The following is a 22,557-nucleotide window of genomic DNA, read 5'->3' on the forward strand; positions in this document are numbered from 1 at the left end:
CAAACTCGAGATGTGTTTCCCTTCAAATGTTGAATCGTGAGCAAACTTTTTGAAATGCAAATTTAGAGCTAATAAACTCTGCTGCAGGATATGAAGATGCAAAGATCAGAAACACGGAGGGGAAGTTTGAAGCTGAGCTGTCGGTTACTAACATGATAATATCACAGTGAATATATTACAAAGTGAGAAGAATACCTGGCCTGTGTGCTCTGTTTCATCCTTGTTGATGAGATACATCACAAAGAATCTGAAAAAACACACACACACACACACACACACACACACACACACACACACACACACACATTAGAAAAACACATTAATGCAAAAAAACTAAAACAGGAAAAGTATCTTGTTCTTGATTAATGTTGTATTTAAAAAAGAAAATCACACTGATAAAATGATCACACACAAACCAACAGCGCCTAATGTTAAAAAAACACACCTGGTGGAGTCATTAACATAAACCCAATCTTAAAACAACTATTTAAAACTAACCCTGACTGGTCATTGAATAAATCATGTGACTATAAACTGGAGATGTCAACAGTTAAGTAGGTTAATTTACGTCTATATATTGACCAATTGAGCTGTTCTGAGCCCCATGTTGCCTAGCAACACAGCTGGATACACATACAAATGCTCCGCGGTGCGAGCATCAAAAACAGCTGGACGCACACTTATACAAACTCCCAGTTGAATCTTCCAATCAGGTGTTTTGCATGAGGTGGACATAATTATGATTATAAAACACACACACACACACACACACACACCCGTACTCACAGGTAGTTGGCGAGGTTGTGCTCCTGTAGCGTGTGCGTTTCGAAGCCGTGCGGCACCGTGTCAAAGTAGTCGTTTCCGATCCCACAGATAAAACATTTGGTCTGGAAGCAGAAACAGGGAGGTTGTTACGGTGGTGTGTTACCATCGATGTGCTGTATGATACTGTGTTGGTGGAGTGTGTGTGTTTTCACCTCCATGTCTTCTTTCACTTGTTCCTGCTGGTCTCTCAGCTCTCCGAACGCATCGATGATCAACCCTACAATGTAATCGTAATACAATTTAATATCTTGTTCCGATAACTTTGTGTGTGTGTGTGTGTGTGTGTGTGTGTGTGGCCTCTCTCACCCTGGATGATGGCCAGGAGGATGACGATGACGAAGAAGAAGAAGGTGATGTCAAAGATGATGCGATAGATCTCGTATTCGTCGCCTGCAGGGTCCTCGATCTGGTCCCCGATCCCGCCGCCCGCCCTCACACCAACATACATGTGGAACATGTAGCACTGGGGGAGAGGGGCGAGAGACACAAGGGAAGAGGGGGGGAGAGAGGGGGAGATGTTTACCTGCTGGATTATCATAGTATAGTATAATTAATACCAAAACAAAAATCACTTTGAGGGATGGGAAACCTGGAAAAAGAGAAAACTCATGTGTGTTTTTGTATATTCAGAGAATAAGATGCAGATAATAACTGAGTGAAGGGGGGGGGGGGGCAGAGAGATCAGCTCATGCCCTCTCACTCTGCTGAGTGTTATTGTAAGGGCTTTATTAATATAAAGGGAGTAGAAGGAAAAGCTCCGTGGTCCTTGGCCCTCCATCGGCCCACCCCTCCATCCCACTAAGCCCCTGTCACCTTCCTGCAGACCAGCTAGCGCTGCCACCCGCAGCCCCTTAATAGGAAACAGTGGAGCTCTATGGAATGCTATGGGTGACTGACTATAGGGGATTAAGAGTGTGTGTGTCATGAGATTTCCGGGTGACAGAAGCCCCCCCCCCACACACACACACCATAGAGGCCTTATATAGTATTTCTATCAGATGGCTCGGTAGCAGGGATCATCACAGCAGTGATTCATTCTGTCTTTACCTGTTTCCTCCCTCCATCACTGAGAAGATGCTCCAAATATTGGACCAAAGCTTGAAACGCATAATATTCCCGATATTGCTGTATTGTTGCCTATAACATGAAGTGAGATTATTGGGTTAGCAGCTAATGCTGGGCTAAACCAGGCGACTTCCGGTTCTGAGAAGGGAAGCCAAATGCTAAAGTGTGTTAAACCTGCATTCTCTCTGCTGGCCACCAGGGGGCGACTCCTCTCTGGTTGTATAGAAGTCTATGAGAAAATGGTCCTACTTCTCTCTTGATGTATTATCTCAGTAAACATTGTAAACATGAGTTTATGGTTTCAATCTCTAGTTTCAAGTCTTCTTCAATCCAGCATGATGTTCATTTAGTACATTATGGTCCATTTAGAGTCCACCAGACCAGAAAGCATTAGGGGGCGGGGCTACCTTGTGATTGGCTACAACGCTACCAATGCAGTTAGCTACTAAGAAGACGTTAACACTTAGCTGTAAAGTTACCTACAATTATGAAGCTAACTTTGTAAACAACCTATCACTAGAATCCAGATGGATCCAGATCCACTAAGGGTGCAGCTCAGGTCCACCCGTCGCTCCTCCACAGTCCAAATATGGTCACTTCCTTCACTGGTTGCAAAAAATCCAAGATGGCAACGGCCAAAATGCTGAACTCAATGCTCCAAAACTGATCCCGTTATTCAGATCATCACTGTTACATTGTGATAAACACCCCCAGGTTGGTAGCACATAATTCAGCATTCTGATCCTATTCCTAAAAAAAGCAGATTCCTGGAAAATAAACATGACAAGAAAAGAGCACGTAGTCTTACAGCAGCTCAGCTGAACCGCTACAGAGCCCGAGGGTGAAACACTGTCAGACTAAAAAGCTCCAACCCATGACTTTCTGTCCATAAATGGAGACCCTCTTTACAGACAGACTCCTCGGGATCCTTCCTCCGTTCAACGAGACCGGCTTTACTGACATTAGCAGAACAGCAGCCACTTCCCCAGAGCAGGCAGATTGAAACGCAGCAAAGAGATAGCAAGCCCAACCATCAATAACACTTAGGGACATGCAACCATGCATATCGCAGAACAAGAGTTTATTTTCAGAGTATTTGCTCGAGAGTCATTATGGGTCTCTTTTTGCTGAAACACAGTATACACGACTGACTAACCCTTCATCCACTTGTATCACACGTAAAGCTTGTTCATTAAGTATCATATAGAGGAAGCAACTTCCGGGTCTGAAAAGTGAAGCCAATGTGGAAATATCTTAAACCTGCATTCTCTCTGCTGGCCATCAGGGGGCGACTCCTGTAAACATTGTAAACATGAGTTTATGGTCTCAATCTCTAGTTTCAAGTCTTCTTCAATCTAGCATGATGTTCATTTAGTACATTATGGTCCAATTTGAGTCAAATATACCATAACGCTTTAATAAAAATATATCACGCTACTTTTTTAGGACTTATTTATTTTTAAAAAGGGCTATTCAAATCTTCGTACATCTCTTCCACGATGTAAGTTTATGGGAAAAGTCTGTTTGGGCGGTATCATGTGACGGTCCCAGAAGTTGTAATTCCACTGTTTGGCCACTATATTAACTTTGCTCTTCCTGCTGCTGCTTTCCTTTCTACCAAATATGGTCACTTCTGGTTTAAAAAAAACAGGATGTTTTCCTCAACCTAACCTAAGGTTTTGGTCCCTCAACCTAACCTGCTGTCTTGAGGCTGTCATGTAGTCGTGTCCTGTAGTTCTGCAGACCCTCAGAGACCTACTGGTAAAACTTCAAACCAGTAATCCACAAAGCGATGCAGTCGGAACAGACAGTCTAGGTCACTCACTGTCAACATGTCGTCACACTTCATGTCTGGCAGTTCTCCATCTTCACTCTTGTTGTAGAACTTCCTGAAGAAGTTGAAGGCCACGACTGTGTAGAGGTACACCACCACCGCCAACAGGCCGACTGTTAACACCAGCTGCAAGGCAGAGGAAAAACATCAGCATTTTTATGTTGTAATTATGTTGATGATACTGTAGCTGAGCCTTTACCTGTTTGCCGTTGTGTGTGACGGAGGACAGGATGGTGCGGAGGGTCTTGAAGCCCATGGCGATGTCGAGCAGATGGGCAGCAAAGAAGAAGTTGTTGTAGTGACCGAGGATGGACATGGTCATGTACCAGGCGAGATACAGGAAGGACTGCAGGGAGGAAGAGGAGTCCAGGGAGAGAGACTATTACATTATATTGTAATATAATGTGGAGGTGTGTTTTATTTTAATCAGAAAAGATGGATCATCCATTTATTTCATTATACAATTTTGATTAATACCTCTAGAATTACCATACACCATAATACATTTAATTAAACATAATAACATTAGAATCTAAAATACTAAAATACTAAATAAGAATATGTTATTTGTGATAGGAAACTCAGCAGCGACGGTTCCTCCACATACTCACATTGTCTGTGAATACAACGCCCAGCTTCCAGATCTGGTACTTGACATCGATGGAGTTGAGCCTGAGAAGAGACGGAGAAGAAGAGGCTCACAGCGGACGGCCATTATATGAGACATGACCTTTTTATTCAGAGTGAAGACAGGCCCAGATAGCAAAACCTGATACCAGGACTTTCACCTCGCTCAGAGGCCATCATAATCTCGGATCCTTTTTCACGACGTTAATCTATTAAATTCTGAGTTTGTCAGATTCTGAGCCTGTCACGATATGATAACACCGACCTCCACTGTGCTTCAGTCTTCATGTAGACTGATGAGGCTACGTATAGCACGGATTTAGAACATATTTCTAAAATATCATTCAAAACGTTGAGATAATGTCTGGGCTGAGACTAGACGTCCACGTCACTCTTCTACCCAGAATAACTTGGACAAAGAGACGTCTAATGGACATCTATTCAGAGAGAGAGAGAGAAAGAGAGAGAGAGAGAGTCCACTCACACAGCAGCCAGTGAGCTGTCTCTCCTCGGCTTCCTCTTCTTGTGAGAGTCGCTGAAGTCCAGAGCAGCCTTGTCCATCCCCAGCAGCTCACTGATGCGATCGTGGCCGTAAAACTCTCCGTATTTATCCATCACCTAGAGACGGAGAGCAGGAGGTCTTGAAGGAACACTATGTGGTTGAACTGCATCTCAAAAATATATTTGTTTTAAAGTTGCCAGTACATCCACAGTGTCACCTACCTTCCTCTTCACAAACTTATCCCAGTAATTGTTGGGGAAAGATCTGAAAATCAGAGGATACACATATAGATATATTATTATAAAAATGTAATAAAAAAATCTCCCGTTACTGTCACGTGTCTGTTGAAGTAGCACTACAAGCTTGTGTACACACACTGTCACCATAGACTGTACATGACAGCCACCTCTTTATCGCCCCCTGGTGGCTGGCTGCAGTGTAAGTCCAGTGGGAGGTAGTCCTCTCATTCATCTATCTTCAGCACACACACACACACACACACACACACACACACACACACACACACACACACACACACACACACACACACACACACAGGGCCTACTCACTGTGTGTTGATTACCAGTCTGTCCCACTGTCCTTTGATGTCGTCCTCAGATGGTTGCTCTGTGATGTAAAGGCCATCAAATTCCAGCTTCCTGGCCACCTCCTTCTCACGCTTAAAGATGACCAGTGGCACCTACACACACACACACACACACACACACACTCAGTAAATATATCTCCCAACATGAAGAGAACGATGTTGTGTGTTTGCAGATGACACAATCATCTCAACCTAAAAAAAAAGCTCATAAACAGCTGAATTTCTTCAGGAAACTTAAGAAGGCAAAAATCCTGTGTGGAGTTTTTGTTGACTTCTACAGAAGAATCAATAGAAAGCATCCTGACTGGTAACAAACTGGTGTGGGAGGTTGCTGGTCCAGGACAGGAGGTCTCTACAAACCCAGAACATCGCTGCTACCAATTGATATTGGTGACAGGAGGTGCCTGCGCAGAGCCACCACCCCCAGCCACGGCCTGTTCACCCTGCTCAAATTCATCTTCCCCCCTCCACTGTATAATATAGACAGCTTTTTTTCTTATGTATATACTAACAGGATTGTTTTAAATATTTCTGCTTCCTGGTATCTCACCTTGAGGCAGTAGTATCCGATGATGCAGAAGAAGGAGATGACGGTGTGCAGGACGGCCAGGATGCGTAACGTGGGCTCCATGTATCCGCTGCTCTCCTCCAGGACGAAACGCACCGTGACCGGCTTCAGGGGCTCCCCGGTCTCATCCGTCACCTCCTCCTTCGTCTCCATGGCTTCTCCACCCAGTGGATCCCACTGAACGCTGCTGTCTGGTTGGCTGCTGGTGTACACCACCTCCCTTTCCTCAACCACAGACGAGGATGTAGAAACCTGGCAGGGACGATTAAAGGAGACATATCATGCTCATTTTCAGGTTCATACTTGTGTTTTGGGCTTCTAATAGAACATGTTTACAAACTTTAATGTCCAAAAAAACATTTTATTTTTCCTCATACTGTCTGTCTGAATATAACCGTATTCACCCACGTCTGAAAGGCTCAGTTTTAGTGCCTGTCTCTTTAAGACCACCTCCCGAAAAAAACCTGCTCTGATTGGTCAGCATTTTATGGCCTTTTTCATTCTAAACTTTTGAATACGAAAACAAAAATACTACGGTTAGGTTTAAGAAAAGATTGTGGCTTGGGTTAAAAAGAGTCAACATTCATTTGGTTTCACACAGGACATGAACAGCGGTCTCCTGGGTGAAAGTCTTGTGTTTGTCCACATCAGGTTGAATATCTGATAGCGTGTAGCTTATAGCAATGGGCTAATTCAATTGTTAACCTCAAATTGCATTGAGATAGAAGAGAAAAAATAGTGCCGCATTGACAACTATCACCCGCTACACCATTACCTTATAAAATAAGAGGATGAAGTTGATTGCGAAGGCAACGAAGAGCGCCAACATTCTCATGTTGTAGAAGTTCCTGGCAAAGTAGTTCTGCAGGGGAGAGAGAAAGAAGAGCTAATGGTGTGAATATTGAGTGGTGGGCTGTTGTTCTGTGTAAGAATGATTAAGTTAATAGAAGTTATTATGAGGCTTCAGCAGGCTGGTTAGACAAACTAAATGGTATCTTCCAAAGTTACAGCCCTTTTAGTTCTGCAGTGGAGGGATAGTAAAACAAAAAGGGAATTTGGTCCAAACATGCTGTAACTGACTGGAAGATCTGTCTAACTCAGACAGATGATCCTCATGATTTAACACAGAATTGTGTAAAATGTTGAATCTGACAGAACGGCTCCCCCGCACCAGTAGTTTCCTCTGGTAGGCTATGATCTTCTTCAGGAAGGCGGACTCATGCAGATCCGGTTCATCAGACTTCGAGGTGTGATGCCGTCTCACTTTCAGCTTCGTCTTCTCGTTCTTCTGTTGCTTCTCTTGTTTCTCGACATGTTCACCTCTGTGATGACAAAACGATTCAGCTATCAATACGATACTGCTGTTACAATGTCTGTTGTAGTAATCTGATTACATAACACACGGCGAGTACATACGCTGATGTTTTCTCAGGTTCACATTCTGTCTCTGCCGTCGCTTCCTTCTCCTCCGATGAAGAGCTCTGCGACTGAAACAGAAGATATTATTAGATAAAGAGTTTTCCTTATTTCTTCTTTCCCTAATATCTGGAATTATTGATGATTGATGAAAGAAAGCAAAGTTCCAATGTAACGGACCTGGCGCCTCCGTCTGAGCTCGGGCGGGGGTGCTGTGGGGGGAGTCGGGGGAGGAACCGGGGAGTTGAGCAGCTCGGTCAGGCTGGCGTTGGGGTTGTGTGGGGTGATCTTGTACTGGCCGCCCTCCCTTCTCAAGTCCAGGCCGAATATGTCCGATAGCAGCTCCGTCTCACTGCTGTTGACCGCCAGATCGGCCAGATCCTCTTTAGGGGAGCTTCGGTCGGACGGCCTCTCGCCTTCGCCCCTCACCTCGTCCTGGGTTGGGTCCGGCATGTTGGCCAGCAGCTCTGACACCTGGAGGGGGGGAGGCGGTTAATCTATTGAGTGTTTGATGACCTGTGGATGACCTCTATCGTCTTAGAAGTATGGCTAGTAACCTTGATGGTCTTGGCCCCCTCCACCAGATTGCCCCCCATGAAGGTGTTGTAGAAGATCCGGCAGAATCCTCGGGTGACGCTGAAGGCCACGTGGAGGAGGCCCAGCAACACGGACCAGTAGAAGGAGACCAGGGTGGTCACCATGTCCTTCACCGTCATGTTCTTTATCCTCTTCATCTGCTTCTTCAAACTCTTCATGGACAGAACCTGAGGAGGGAGATCATGTTTCATTTAGGTCCGCTTCAAAATAAAAGCACAGGTTTTTTTTGTGTTTTTTTTACACACACACCTTTATCAGTATCATGACGTTGTAGCGCAGGGCGAGCAGGGCCATGCGTACGGTGGTGACAGAGAAGAAGCCCATCTCGGGGTTCTCCTCGTCCGGCTTCTCCCGCTCGCTCTCCTCCTTCATCGCCGAGCGCTCGCCGGCGTCGGACATCTGAGCCGCCAGCTGCATCTCAAAGATGGTGTCCTCACAGAAGTTAACAAACAGCTCCATCTTCTCCTTCTCCCCGCCTTCGTTCACCACGTCGAAGATGAACTGACGCTTGGATTCTTTTACCTGAATGGAAGGTATATTAGAGAAAACGCCACATTCGAGTGGTGGGGCGACTTTAATACGGATTTTTACCTGAGGCTTCTCCCACTGTGTCCGACTGGACTCGCTGATCTCAAAGTAGACCCTCTCGATGCGCTTGGCGCTGCCCATGATCTCGATCCGGCCCAGGTAGGGTTGGAAGTAGTTGAGGACGCTGTCGGCCAGCTCCAGGAAGGTTTGCAGCCGGGTGTCATGAGGCATGTGCTCCGACAGGTTGGTCAGCAACACCGCCACGTTGAAGCCGATGTCCTTTTGAAGCACAGTTCAGTTTAAAATGAAAGACATTAAAGATCCCAAGAACAACCACCCCATGTTGCCTTCACCATACAAAAAAACTAAAAATCAAACATCTCCAACTCCTTTATCCGGTCCAACAAATGGAAAGGCAGAAAAAAAGAATAAATAGACATAAATGGAAATAACAAAGCAAGCTCCCCCACTAAACCCCCTTTAAGACGTTGAAACCATCTTCTCTAAGAATAGATTTTAATAACAGATTTGAGGGATTGGAGGGCTCACTTAAGGCCCCTTTAAAGACTTTATAAAGACCTGTAAACATGGAGGCGGTTACCTTGGCCGGCTCATGAAAGCGCTCCACAAACTCTTCGTAGTCCAGTAGCTCATTCTCATCTGTCTCGGCGCAGGAGAGCAGGAACTCTGTCTCAGACTGGGTGTAGTGTTTGTGGCTCTCCATGGCCTTGTGGAAGTCCCTCTTGGAGATGACACCTGTGGGTTAATTCAGAAATCTAGAAAATCAGCAGCAGCTCTGGACAAATCCAATGAAAGTATGTTTATTTTTCTTAAAGCCTTGCCTTTTCCGTCGGGGTCGTACTCCTTGAAGGCGTCCGAAGAGGTCAGATCTTTCAGTTTGAGGAACATGTCGAAGAACTTGAGGATCATCTCCACATTGTTGGAGGACTCCACCAACATGTCCACCATCTGCTTCCCGATGGTCCCATTCACCACATTACCTAAAAAAACCCACATATATAACAGGAAACCACAACACCATGTGACAAAGCCTTGTCAAAGGACACTAACAGTAGAGGGGGACATTATAAGGAGGGACTTAAAGGGATATTTTGTCTATTTCAACTGGTTTTATATGATTGCAATTGCATTCTCTCTGCTGGCCATCAGGGGGCGACTCCTCTGGATGCAAAAAGTTAGTCTGATTGGATGGATGTGAATGAGACGAAGCAACTCTGAGAGCAAACCTACCCTCCAGCATAGACAGCAGCATCACCACCATGTCCTTCTGAAGATCCATCAGTTCCTTCAGCAGCTCAATCTGGCTGGAGTCCTGAGGAGAAAAAAAACAGTTTCCAAGTCATTTTTATCATATTAATATTCACAAACACAACAGAAAAAGGAAACAAATATACGAATAGAAACAGGCAGGTAGCTAAACTGATTAATTGATATATTGAGGATGTAACACAGGTCCATGGCTGAACTCAACCTGGGGATGTTGGCTTGACATCGGTCACCATCGTGAAAGTGACTTTAACTCACCTGAGACAGTTTCATCTGCATGTGAGCAAAGACGTGCAGGAATCCAACCACGGCGTCCCACAGCCGACTGTGGGCCAAACTCTGCTGGTTCCCAGTACACGGACCCTACAACGCCATGAGAACAACCACAGGCAGGTCTCCTTCATTCAGAGAAGATACTCTACAGGGTCGGTTTATGCTACACAACAGTGGCGTTTCATACCTGGATGTACTCCGTGAGCGTATTGAAAACCTGCTTGGCCACATTTATGGCCTTGGAGAAGTTCCTCTGGCCCTGCTCGTCGATAACGTCTTTCCCAGAATAATACCAGTAGAAGTCACTGATGGACTCCTGGAAGAGAGGAAACACGGTGAAAATAAACCTCTACAAGACAGAGCAGGTCCTTCTGAACCAGGAGAGGTGGATGAAAGGGGGGCGGACCTGGACCCTGAGGAGGTAGTCCACGGTGGAGATGATGATGTTCACGGTCGTGTTGTTGCCCGTTTGAGTCCTCAAGTAGTTCTGGAAGTCTGAAACAGAATATCGCAAAACATGGCAATGTTTTGCTCGTAAGAAACGTTCAAATGAATAAATAAAGCATAAAACATTTTATGTGACAGAGGAAAGTTTATGAAGACAAAATATAGAAAAGTAAGTCAGCATTAATCAGTTGGTTAGTATAGACATGGTAACAGGTGAAGAAATCACACTCAAGTCCTCTATATAGTCCTCTACATAGTCCTCTATATAGTCCTCTACATAGTCCATATAGTCCTCTACATAGTCCTCTACATAGTCCTGTATCTAGTCCTCTAGTCCACTACGTAACAGAGAATCTGCACACACACACCTGAGTTGTGTCCTTCACAGAGCAGCTGCAGGAAGCGGAAAAGGTCACAGGTGAACTCATCATCCTGCATGACCTTCTCACCTGGCCGGAGAGAAGAAACCCACACACACACACACACACACCCACACACACACATGCAGACGCACACATTCACAAAACGACCACACGGGCGTGTGCAAACACAGACACAGGTGTGCACACACACATCCATGTAAACAGACACACGGACACATAAAGAGAGTCAGAGAACGGGGGGGAGACAAAAGCAGACAACATGTAGGAGAAGGATAGACACACAGGAAGATGGAGAGTGAAGAAGTGTTAAAAAGAGATGGTGACTAACGGGAAGGAAATCCCCCGTGTGTTTTTTCAGTCAGTGACAGGTCATATACACCAATCTGACCTAACACACACACACACACATGAACACACACTTGGTGGGCAGCCACAGCACTCGGTGGTGGACTGGTTGGTTTTTAAACTGCAGCATTTTACAGTCAGGACTGGATTTGTTTTGTTCATTCCATTGTTTGTTTCTCAAAGCAGGTTTGGTTTAAAGATAGCGGGTGTCGGTCGCTGCTCGTCACGTAGATTAGAAATGCCACGAGGACAGCTCTCCTCTCTGACTGTGCTAAAATGCTGCTTTGAAACCAAAAGAATGCAAAAGGAAATAGAGAGTCAGAGAAAAAGGAAGATGAGACACTATACAATAACAGAAACGTTAACAGAATCCACCCATACGATATGGAAACGCACTGGACTGGGCTGAGGGAGGAAAATCTGCCGGGGTGAAGCGAGACTGAAAGTGCTGCATGTTTTCTAGGTGATTCCCACCAGGACGTCAGAGGTTCAGTTCCACTCATGGTCCCCAAAGGACTGAATGGGAGGTCGCTTGGTATTTTATGTTGGTTTGTAGTGGTAATCTTAATTGTTCCTCCTCCTTAAAGGGTGCTTTGTTTCTGGTGCACCCATTTGGAATAATCAGCTGATTGAATGGTTGTTATCAGTGGTTATAACAACCCCAGACCCCAAAACCACTCGGTGAGGTCTAGTCCCCAAAACTACTTGTTTAGGTTTCGACCCCAAAACCACTCAGTGAGGTTAAGACCCCAAAACTTCTTGTTTAGATTTAGACCCCAAAACCACTCGGTGAGGTTAAGACCCCAAAACCACTCGGTGAGGTTAAGACCCCAAAACTTCTTGTTTAGGTTTAGACCCCAAAACCACTCAGTGAGGTTAAGACCCCAAAATTACTCGGTGAGGTTTAGACCCCAAAACCACTCAGTGAGGTTAAGACCCCAAAACTTCTTGTTTAGATTTAGACCCCAAAACCACTCGGTGAGGTTAAGACCCCAAAACCACTCGGTGAGGTTAAGACCCCAAAACTTCTTGTTTAGGTTTAGACCCCAAAACCACTCAGTGAGGTTAAGACCCCAAAATTACTCGGTGAGGTTTAGACCCCAAAACTACTCGGTGAGGTTAAGACCCCAAAACTTCTTGTTTAGGTTTAGACCCGGAAACTACTCGGTGAGGTCTCGACCCCAAAGACCACTTTGTCAGGTTTAGACCCCAAAACCACTCGGTGAGGTTTAGACCCTCTAACACAAAGCCATGTGGCTGATAATCACTTATAATGACCATTCACTCGGCTGATAACATTCAAATGGGTGTTTAAACAGTCTGGGCCATCTGATGGACCTCCAGGATCTTTTCATAATAATAGTGAGTAATGTGTATGCATATAAAGATATCTAATCTAAAATCTAATAAAGACATCTAATGTGTTTTCAATGATACTATTGCGTAAAGGCACTTTCAGGCTCATTCCCAACAGAGTGATGGACTGGATGAGCGGAATACATTTTTCATTTGAGACCTTATAAAATCTTTAATCCTGATATCTTAACAAGGATTATAAAACAAATGACAAGCTAAGGATGTGGTGGACAATAAATGAGCATACACTTGTACTCTATCAAAAAACTTGTAACACTAAACAGTATAATGCATGACTACAACTACGACCAAATCATGAATTCAAAATACAATACTGGAGGGGGTGGGGTAAGTCAAAACACAAAATCATAAAAAATAAGGACGGGTTATTCAAATTAACTTTTCTCACTTAAGCAAAAGAGTCATGGAGGACATGTACACTGACTACAGACCACAGCTCAGCCAGTTAACAGAGAGAAGAAGGAAGGAAGGAAGGAGAAGGGGTCAGAGGTCAGCCTCCTCTCCACTCACAGCAACATGGCCAAAAAACAGTCACTTTAAAGGTCAAAGGGCAACACAGAAGAAGAGGTGAGGGAGACCAAACAGGATGGATGGAAAGGTATGAGATTAGCAGGGCTACAACCACTGGAGAGGTTATTGGTTTTTGTTTGTATATCAAAAATAACTTTGGAAAACAACAGAAATGTACTTTTGTTTGTACGTTTGTATATTTTTGTTTTCTCATCTGCTCTAATGTAAAATCAGCCATTCTATAATCAAGAATACATATTCATATTATTTTGTCCACCACAATTACATCTGTATAATACTAATATATGTATAAAACTACTCAAACTAAATCCTCTAAAACACAACACCTGGAGTGTGATTTGACTCCACTGGCTTTAGCTCGATGAATCTAATAACTGTGGTCACAAGTTCAAAGGTCATCACTTCATTATTTGATCCAATTGATCCAAAATGGGATTAACATATGAATTGTTATGGCCAACGACATTCTCTATGGAGGTCACGGTGACCTTTGACCACCAACATCTGATGAGGTCATCTACAAATCCAAGTGGACGTTTGTGCCAAATTTGAAAAAAAAAAAAAAAAAAAAATATGTGTGGCTACCAGAATAAATAAATAAATAAGTGTCAGTCTTCGCACAAACAGAGTTATCCTGGGTGAAAGTCCTGTGTTTGTTTCCATAACAAATATTGAGTGCAGCTTTAATGAGAGCTTAATCTACCATCTCAGTTTGTTTGTATTGTTTTTGTATTCGTTGCAGCCCGAAGACAGCGAGTGAGAAAAAGGACAGAGATAGAGGCTGAGAACACAAATGGGACCGTACACTTAACAACAGATAACAACCAGCACAATAACCATCTCCATTACTAAGACAACAACAACCGGCTGACTTCAGTGAGACTACATGACCGACAGGGTAGTGGTGAAAGATGGTAAATATTAGTACTGTGGAGAATGTGCCAGAAACTGTACAAATCCTGAGAGGGGATGCACACATGGGCTGGGACGCTAGCTACACTTCTGCTACTTCTGCCCGGACATCTATGTGTTATATTCCAAAAGTCGTCATAATAAATCAGTTTTTCTTATCGTGGAAGAGGAAGGTGCGACACGTTTTACGTCAAAATTCAGAAGTGGAGTAAAATGCTGTGTTCACACCAAATGCAAAGCAAATTTTCCGTTGGTGGGAATGTGGCAAACACGTGAAATTAAATATTCTGTGGCCCCCAAGAGGTCTACGATAGTAGCTCACATTAGTCCAGAGACCAGACCAGACTATGTGGAGGAACCAGAGACTGTCTGTGGTCCAAGCAACAAGGTCTCTGCTGTATTTATGTCTAGATGACCTTATTTGGAGTGTTGATGGAGCAGCTAGAATGTTAGCATAGCCTAGCACCCATCAAACCAGACTCCATTCAGAAAACAAGCATTTTAAAAGTTGTTTGCTTGTCATCTTGCAGACAGACCTAACAAAGCATGACATCAGACTTTTTACTGATCACCATCATTATGTAGTTATTTCAGCATCCTATTTATCTGTTTATTGTAATTAAATCACAGCTAAATAGTTGATTTTGGGTTCGTCCACTGTAGTAAACAAGCCGATGTGTATCTTGCTAGATACAGTGAATCCAGCTTGGTGAAATTCACCGGGCACCTCTGGATGATGTCATGAATCCAGACAGGATGCCTTTTGGTCCATATTTGATGAAACATTGCCAATGTCTACATGGAGGTAAGCCCCGCCTCCTCTCTGACACGTCTAGCGTGAGTGACGCAAATAAATACCGATGATATCCTGCGGTCAAACTCGCAGGAGGCAAGCATTTACTTTGCGTTTGGTTCTAGCACACCTTAAGACTTTAAACAGCATTTAAAACAACTACAAAACCAACCAGAGTGAGTTTTAATTGGCCAAGCAAAAAATAAATAAAAAAAATAAAAAATAAAAGAGATTAGAATGGTGAGGCAGAAAAGTAGCTACAAGCACAGAGCAGGTAAGGACGAGGTTTGAAGGTCTACACTCAGGACCTGGACAGAACTGACACAGCCACTAATCGACCAGAGAGAGAGAGAGAGAGAGAGAGAGAGAGAGAGGGGGGGGGGGGGGGGGGGGGACCAACCAACACACAAGGAAATGGCAGAAGGCATAATTACCACGCTCATGAGTGATGACTGAGGAAGGGAGGAAAGTGCAGTAAACCAAAATGAGAAAAGGAAAACAGGGGGGAAGAAAGAAAGAGAGAAAGAAAGTAAGAAACAAAGAAACAAAGGAAAGATTACATATAGGGAAAAGAGCTTTAAAATTAGGAATTTAGTTGTTTGGTTAACATGGAAAAAAATAATGTGTTGACAGAAAACCTCTACAGCTCACTAAAATAATATCAATATCATCTGGAATATCAAAAAAGAAAACAAGTACAATATATTGGTGTTTTATATTATATGTTTATAATATAAAAGAACAAGATATGTATATATTATACATATTTATTTTATAAAACAATAAAAGATCTTGTACGTGTTTCCTTTTTTGATTGTGAAAGTGTACTCACTGTGAACCTGTTTAATTTTGAAAGCTGGTTAATGTGATTTTTTTCGATCGGTGATGAGGAAATTATGGGTAGAAAAACGTTACCAGCCGTGGCATGACATGATGCTACAAAAGGTGCAGAAAGGATTAATGCAGTCAGTTTAAGTCATTACTGGTGGAGATTTGACCTGAGATGTGGTCTGATTTGACTTAGCCTGAACTCTGATTTGACTTAGCCTGAACTCTGATGTGACTTAGCCTGAACTCTGATTTGACTTAACCTGAACTCTGATTTGATTTAGCCTGAACTCTGATTTGACATAGCCTGAACTCTGATTTGACATAGCCTGAACTCTGATTTGACATAGCCTGAACTCTGATTCGATTTAGCCTGAACTCTGATTTGACATAGCCTGAACTCTGATTTGATTTAGCCTGAACTCGGATTTGACATAGCCTGAACTCTGATTTGATTTAGCCTGAACTCTGATTTTATTTAGCCTGAACTCTGATTTGACTTAGCCTGAACTAAATTCTGTCTGAGTAGTATTGAGTAAACCCTTTGGGGAGTAAAAGAGGTGGAACACTCCTTCTGATGATGATGATGATGAAGCAATCTGTTCTGAGATCGGGTAGACTCTTGGTTTAACGGAGAAAGACTATCATGATTACTATCAGATTTCGGGTCCCTAAGCTCTCTGAATCAACTAGTCAAAGTTAGAAGTAGTTAAATTGTAACTACATGTATTTAGCTTTTTATGAACCAGGAATTACTTAAAACAAACTCAGTAATCACTGCACCCATTGCAACATGATGTGATAGGTATTATACTAATAAACAGTAAAACAAAGAAAAAGTTTGAATCAAGAATTTTTAATTTTGAAAAGTATCAGTAAGCAATCTAAAGGATGACTGTAACAGATGTAAACACACAGAGGATGTAACAGGCAAATCATAAGCACACACACATGAACACTAGTAACGGGTCGTACTGCATTAGCACTCGATAAAACTCAACCAACGTGATGCGGGATAAATGGGGAAAAGCAAGATAAAGAATTATGATTTGGCAAGGATCAAAATAAAGCTTTTCTTTTAAATGTAAATGCTGACGATCATATAGCATTCCTCCAGGAAACCAGTGATCGTCCTGTTCTCAGTTTAAATGTACCAAAATCAGATAAATTAAAGTGGCATTTATGAATTTTACCTGCACCTGGTGGAGGAAAGCATTTTAATATCAACAAACTATAAGTCGTCATTGAACACCAATTTCCAGAAAAATAAATATTCAAACAACTTTTCTTCATATGACCATTCAAAAATATGAATCTTTTAAGCAGTAAACTAAAAGCTTACCTGATCCCTCCTCCGTCACCATCCCAAGTCCTTCTGCTTTGTTCTGCCTCTCAAACGCATTTAGATCCAGAACACTGAAACAAACACACATGTATCATGAGTTTCTGTTATTTTGTACCCCCTTCATGGACCTTCCACCCCCCTGAAACCTTGTCCAGTGGTGAGCTCTGGTCTTCCAGGTGTTGTACTGAACACCTGGATTCCCCTTTGGAGGAGCTACAATGTTAGCATAGCCTAGCTCCCATTATTCCAGACTTTAGAGTTACCTGCATGACTGCATCAGACCAGCCAGACTCTGGAAAAAGCCCACATCCTTTTTGTCTTTCAGATAATCCAACATTTTCTGTCAAAAAGAGAGACAACAAGACAAGTCAGGTATATATTGAGACCAAATTGTGCTTTAAAACACAATAATATGAACAACTAAACAGTATGTGTTTAACCAATGCTGAAATACCTGCTGCACGGTGGAGTTCCCTCCATTGAGAATAGCTATGCCCAGCTTCAGAGTGGAGGCCACCATGGGACCCATCTCACCTGGGGAAGAGAAACAACACAAACACATTTCAACTCACGCGAATATGCCAATAACGCAAATTTGAGCAATCTTTGCATTGACTTTGTATGCAATCTCAATGAGGGAGACTCAATAAAAATCAAATAGGTAACAATGAGGAAAAAGGGGCTAAAAATGTGGTACACAAATGTTGGACGTGCCTGAAATTGAGTATGTTTTGGAAAGATGTTTTCGAGGTCCTGATAGACGTATATCACCAAAAAGCTGGCATTTTAGGAAAAAAACCTTCTACTAATATTGCTAACAGCAGCAATTAAATGCAACCAGAGGAGTCACCCCCTGATGGCCAGTAGAGATAATGCAAGTTTAAGGCACTTCAACCTGGGCTTCATTTTTCAGGACTGAGAGGTTCCCACCTGGTCTACATCCATGTTTTGGTCACCATATTATCTACATACAGTACAAGCCTGCAATTTAGGCCACTAGATGGTGCTAGAGAGTTTTTCCTCAGAAATTATTGAAGTGAGATAAATGAAGTAAAAACGAACGGATCATTAGCAAACAAAATACCATCAGACAACCAACTAACTCACTTCCATCCAACGACTTGTGAGCCCCTCTGCAGAAACAACATACCTTTGCTGGCGCTGATGGTTTGAAGCACCATCTCAGCGGCTCCGCGGTCGTGAAGCCGAGCCTGCTGGTACAACAGCTTCTGCTTCTCCATCTCCTTCTCCTGTTTGTGTGAAACGAGACAGCAGCACATCCGTTAGAGCCAAAACCACCATGGACGACGATGACGGACCGAAAAACAGACCGGAAACAACCGGTCACCTACCTCAAAACTCTTCACTTCCTCTCCATCTTCATCTTCTTCGTCATGGCAACTCTGAAGGAGTGAAGAGGGATGAAGATGAGAGGTTACATGCAGCTGCAAAGTCTGATTCACTCAGTAAAGAAGAGCTTTCTAGTTCTGGTACCTTAGCCATGATGTCAGCATAGGCCATGTAGAGATTATCCTCATCCAGTTTACTGCAACAGACACACACACACACACACACACACACACACATTAGCACAGGTTGACTGACTGCACAAATGCCAACAGCTTTTTTTATGGCAGCAAATGATTGGGGTTACGTGAAGGGGGCGACTGGTACTGATCCCATAAAGATCAAGTGAGGCTGATTTCACCTTTGAGACGCTTTGAGCTCATTATTTTGATTAAAAACGGACTGGAAGTAAACCAGTATCTGTGCGAGGACCCACCACTTCTCTGTGAGCGCCGTTCTGCTGAACAGCTGAATGAGCTGATGAAGCGGATCGATGTGCTTCATCGACTCCTCTTCCTCAGATGGTTCCTGGTTGCCCGATTTCTGAAATAAACATACAGGATGAGTTGCATTTGGTGTGAACACAGAATAAGACAGTCCCAAGTTATTTGTAAACTCTCACCAAAAACTAGTGTTAAATCTTAAATGTGTGATGTCATCGTCCATAGTGCTCCATAGAAAGTGAATGGACCCTTTCTAAGTTCTAAACCCGTCTCCTATTCATTATCTATGGAGCAGCTCCAGATGTTGTACTGGATAACATCACACATTGGAGAACTTCCCTCTCCTTCCTTCCTAGGTAGCGTTCCCCTTTAACTTTTACTCAAAAGTAAAGGAAAATAATTCCATTTGTTTTACATTTCTGTAGAAACTAACTTACAGCGAGGTCCTCTATGAGTTTGTCTTCAAAGTAGTGCTCCTCCGCCTCGATCCAGGACTTCTCGTAGCCCTGCAGGAACAGGTTGACGGCGCGGTGCCTAGTTTGGTGGAGATGGGAAGGACAGGTAGGGATTAAACACAGCAGATGTACATGTACACTCTGAACATGCTGCATGTGAGAGAGTGCAAAAGGTACCTGGGTAAGTTGTAGAGCGGTGCCATCCTGAAGCAAGCGACCACCGCTCTCTTCCTCTGCTTGGACAGAAGTTTGTGCCACACGGCTTTCTTGCTGCGCTGAGGATGTTCAACCTGAACACACACACCAAAACCATTCAGGAAGGAAGAGTCACACTTCCAGAAGTCATGTCTTCAAACCAACAGACATGGTGGGGTCTATTTTTTGCATTCGGGGCAACTTTAATACTGTATCACATCAAGTCATCCAGAGGTGCTCTGTGAATTTCACCAAGCTGTATTCACTGGATGTAGCAAGAAACACATCGGCTGGTTTACTATAGCTGGATGAACCCAAAATAAACTATTTAGCTGTGATTTAATAGCAATAAACAGACAAAGGGATGCTCAAATAACTTTATAATATAGATGATATATTTATAAAAGGCACGGAGAGAAAAATTGTTGCTGCACACACACACACACACACACACACACACACACACACCTGGTCCAGGTGGAAGAGGACATGAGCGATGTCCAGGACTCTCTCCACGGTCTTCTCGGGGTCCGAGGTGTCCTCGTAGTGGTTCGGGAGGTCTCTGTACAGAGCCATCTGCCAACGGATAGCCGGGTCCTCCAGCTGTAAACACACACACACACACACACACACACACACACAGTAAACACACAGTAAACATGCTTTTACGTTTCTCCATCGTGTGAATAGAAAGTACACTTCATGTTGTACTAGTATCCTTACCTTTCCTTGTAAATGCAGATTGTTCCTGATGATCTCTCGAACTTCGTCCTCCGTGTCTTTCTGTGAACAGAGAGATGAAGGTAATTATTAAAGAGATGTTTTAAATTTTAGAGGAATTGGAAATATTGTTTAGGCCGATGCCTACAAACAAAAATCAAAAATCAAAGCATGCCAGATTAATATATTTTTTTATTATCAATTATGGAGTAAAAAAAAAGTCCCATATTGGCCGGGCTCTACCAAGTTAATGTTAATGGAGAGTAGAATGCAATTCTGTTTCTATTACCAATACATATCACCCATAATTAACTATTTTTTATTATTCATTCATCTCATGTCAATCATTTTTTCTGGACATATGATGCAACGTGAAAACTGAAGTGAGGGGTTGGTGGTTTGTCTGGTGTCACACCAGGTGTTTTATCACCTGGGTGAAGCGGTTCTTGGCCAGCGCGATGAGCTCCTGCTCTCCGGGAGCACAGATGTTGAGTCCGACGGGCAGCAGCCGCTTCAGCGTGGCCACGATGAGACTCGTCTGCATCGTGTAGCGATCGCCCTTCCTCTTCATCTTCTTCCTCTCCTGGTCCGAAACTATTCCCTGAGTCAAAGTGGAACATCAGAGGAGCAGAAGTGCACACGCCGGTCTATTCAGAGTTGTTTGTCAACATGTTTTTATCTGATCAGTAGAGCTGCACCTTCCAATTATAGAAATATATTAGTTTAAATTCCTGATTTATATCACAATTATCATTATTTCATCATAATTTCCTTAAAACAAAGGAAACAAGATAATTGGAGCTCAAACTCAAAAGGATTCATTTAATAACTGTAGTCATAGCAACCGTTTCCCAGAACTTTAGGAACTTGATAGAAAAATGCAGTGAAGATCGTCATGTTTTATCAGATTTGCATCCATACCTTCGACATCTTACACTTGGTGTCGGTGATCAGGAAGGACATGTTGTTGATTTCATTCTGGACCACAAAGTTTTGCTCTTCTCTCTTGAAGTTCTGCAGAAAGACGCCACCAAGTCGTGACCTTTAATACAACACTCATGATAGATATATAATATATAATCCTTGGTGATTTTCTTACGTGAGACTTGGCCCAGAAGATGAAAACCTCGGCCACCATGCGGAACAGCTCCTCGGCCTCCGGGTTGGACTCCTTCAGCCATCGGGCCCTGTCGGTGCATCAAGGCAGTTTAATGACAGTGGTACGGCGTAGGTTCCCTGTTGTACACCCCTGGTCGTTCATGCACAGTCCTAACCAACGGCGTACCTGTTGTAGTCGACGAATCGTATGAGGAGCGGGTAGAAGGCGTACAGGTCTCGGATCAGGATGGTGAACTGGTCCAGGATGAGCAGCTCCGTCTCCGACATCTCGCCCCTCCCCTCGGCTCGGCTGTGCTCCTCATCCATCAGCACGACCGCCGCTTTCTACGGGACGCATCAACGGCTTTATTATATTGTAATGAGCTACGTGATGACATCATACATCGTCATACATAAAGAGACTCACTTTTTTGAGTTTGTCCATCAAAGGCAGGAAGTGGGTTTTGAGCAGCTGGGCTTTGGCCTTACTGATGATTGGCTGAGAGAAGACTGAGCATAAAACAAGTCTTCCATTAGCTTCGTTTTTTAGTTTGTGTGTGTGTGTGTGTGTGTGTGTGTGTGTGTGTGTGTGTGTGTGTGTGTGTGTGTCAAGGTGACTAATGGATTAAATGCTTCCTGGAATTTCTAGAAAAGGAGCAGATTTCACAAAGAAAAGTCCATAAAAATATCTCCAATGTAATCGTTTTAATATGAAGGAGTTTCCTCTACTGATTTTTCAAAGGTGTTTTACCTGGATTTTTACTAATTATGCATTGAATTGTGGGAGCAAGAACCTCTGGCAGCATCACCCACAAAAACTTTCATTTGATTTTTCAGATTTGGAGAAATCCTCCTCACACTAAAAATAAAAAAGTGAATGCTGATCCAAAATGGTTTATGTTAGAGTTGAGTAAGATTTTGCAGACTCATTTTCAGACTCTAATTGTTTTTTTTTTCTTAGTATAATTCAGTGTCTTTGTGTGCGTTGCCGCGGTTACCGGCGAGCCTTTTCATCCAGGCCCCTTCGTCGATCCCGAGGTTGTTGTAGATGATCTTGAGGATGTTTCCCAGCAGAGTGTTCATGTGTTCGGACGTCACAGAGGTGCAGCAGCTGTCGGCGGTGTCCTGGTTGCTCTCCGGCCCGTGTTCCCACCAGTGAGACATGTAGCTGCACAGCATCGGCAACACCACCTACAAGACAAGGACGCA

General features: G+C 43.4%; 1 protein-coding gene across 3 annotated transcripts in view; it reads right to left on the reverse strand.

Annotated features, from left to right (window-relative positions):
* Positions 1-22,557, reverse strand: part of ryr2a (ryanodine receptor 2a (cardiac)) — a gene marked incomplete at its 5' end in the record, with an annotated part of 84,316 nt that overhangs the window by 1,349 nt on the left and 60,410 nt on the right. For all 3 annotated transcript variants that reach the window (XM_084040447.1, XM_084040446.1, XM_084040445.1), the window contains 43 exons: positions 196-247; positions 787-887; positions 978-1,042; positions 1,132-1,288; positions 3,716-3,850; positions 3,924-4,070; positions 4,336-4,396; positions 4,836-4,969; positions 5,075-5,117; positions 5,423-5,553; positions 6,011-6,280; positions 6,804-6,890; positions 7,200-7,350; positions 7,445-7,515; positions 7,625-7,918; positions 8,002-8,208; positions 8,291-8,563; positions 8,633-8,848; positions 9,171-9,325; positions 9,412-9,570; positions 9,821-9,902; positions 10,115-10,219; positions 10,317-10,445; positions 10,536-10,624; positions 10,945-11,025; positions 15,352-15,369; positions 17,088-17,161; positions 17,354-17,430; positions 17,545-17,624; positions 18,241-18,340; positions 18,443-18,493; positions 18,585-18,636; positions 18,874-18,980; positions 19,318-19,414; positions 19,513-19,625; positions 19,999-20,133; positions 20,254-20,313; positions 20,681-20,851; positions 21,172-21,264; positions 21,350-21,437; positions 21,536-21,693; positions 21,776-21,858; positions 22,347-22,539. In XM_084040447.1, coding sequence (XP_083896573.1) covers positions 196-247; positions 787-887; positions 978-1,042; positions 1,132-1,288; positions 3,716-3,850; positions 3,924-4,070; positions 4,336-4,396; positions 4,836-4,969; positions 5,075-5,117; positions 5,423-5,553; positions 6,011-6,280; positions 6,804-6,890; positions 7,200-7,350; positions 7,445-7,515; positions 7,625-7,918; positions 8,002-8,208; positions 8,291-8,563; positions 8,633-8,848; positions 9,171-9,325; positions 9,412-9,570; positions 9,821-9,902; positions 10,115-10,219; positions 10,317-10,445; positions 10,536-10,624; positions 10,945-11,025; positions 15,352-15,369; positions 17,088-17,161; positions 17,354-17,430; positions 17,545-17,624; positions 18,241-18,340; positions 18,443-18,493; positions 18,585-18,636; positions 18,874-18,980; positions 19,318-19,414; positions 19,513-19,625; positions 19,999-20,133; positions 20,254-20,313; positions 20,681-20,851; positions 21,172-21,264; positions 21,350-21,437; positions 21,536-21,693; positions 21,776-21,858; positions 22,347-22,539 — 5,145 coding nt within the window. The remainder of the gene's footprint in view (positions 1-195; positions 248-786; positions 888-977; positions 1,043-1,131; positions 1,289-3,715; positions 3,851-3,923; positions 4,071-4,335; positions 4,397-4,835; positions 4,970-5,074; positions 5,118-5,422; positions 5,554-6,010; positions 6,281-6,803; positions 6,891-7,199; positions 7,351-7,444; positions 7,516-7,624; positions 7,919-8,001; positions 8,209-8,290; positions 8,564-8,632; positions 8,849-9,170; positions 9,326-9,411; positions 9,571-9,820; positions 9,903-10,114; positions 10,220-10,316; positions 10,446-10,535; positions 10,625-10,944; positions 11,026-15,351; positions 15,370-17,087; positions 17,162-17,353; positions 17,431-17,544; positions 17,625-18,240; positions 18,341-18,442; positions 18,494-18,584; positions 18,637-18,873; positions 18,981-19,317; positions 19,415-19,512; positions 19,626-19,998; positions 20,134-20,253; positions 20,314-20,680; positions 20,852-21,171; positions 21,265-21,349; positions 21,438-21,535; positions 21,694-21,775; positions 21,859-22,346; positions 22,540-22,557) is intronic.

Source organism: Eutrigla gurnardus (assembly GCF_963514095.1).
Source record: "Eutrigla gurnardus genome assembly, chromosome: 22".
Lineage (NCBI taxonomy): Eukaryota > Metazoa > Chordata > Actinopteri > Perciformes > Triglidae > Eutrigla > Eutrigla gurnardus.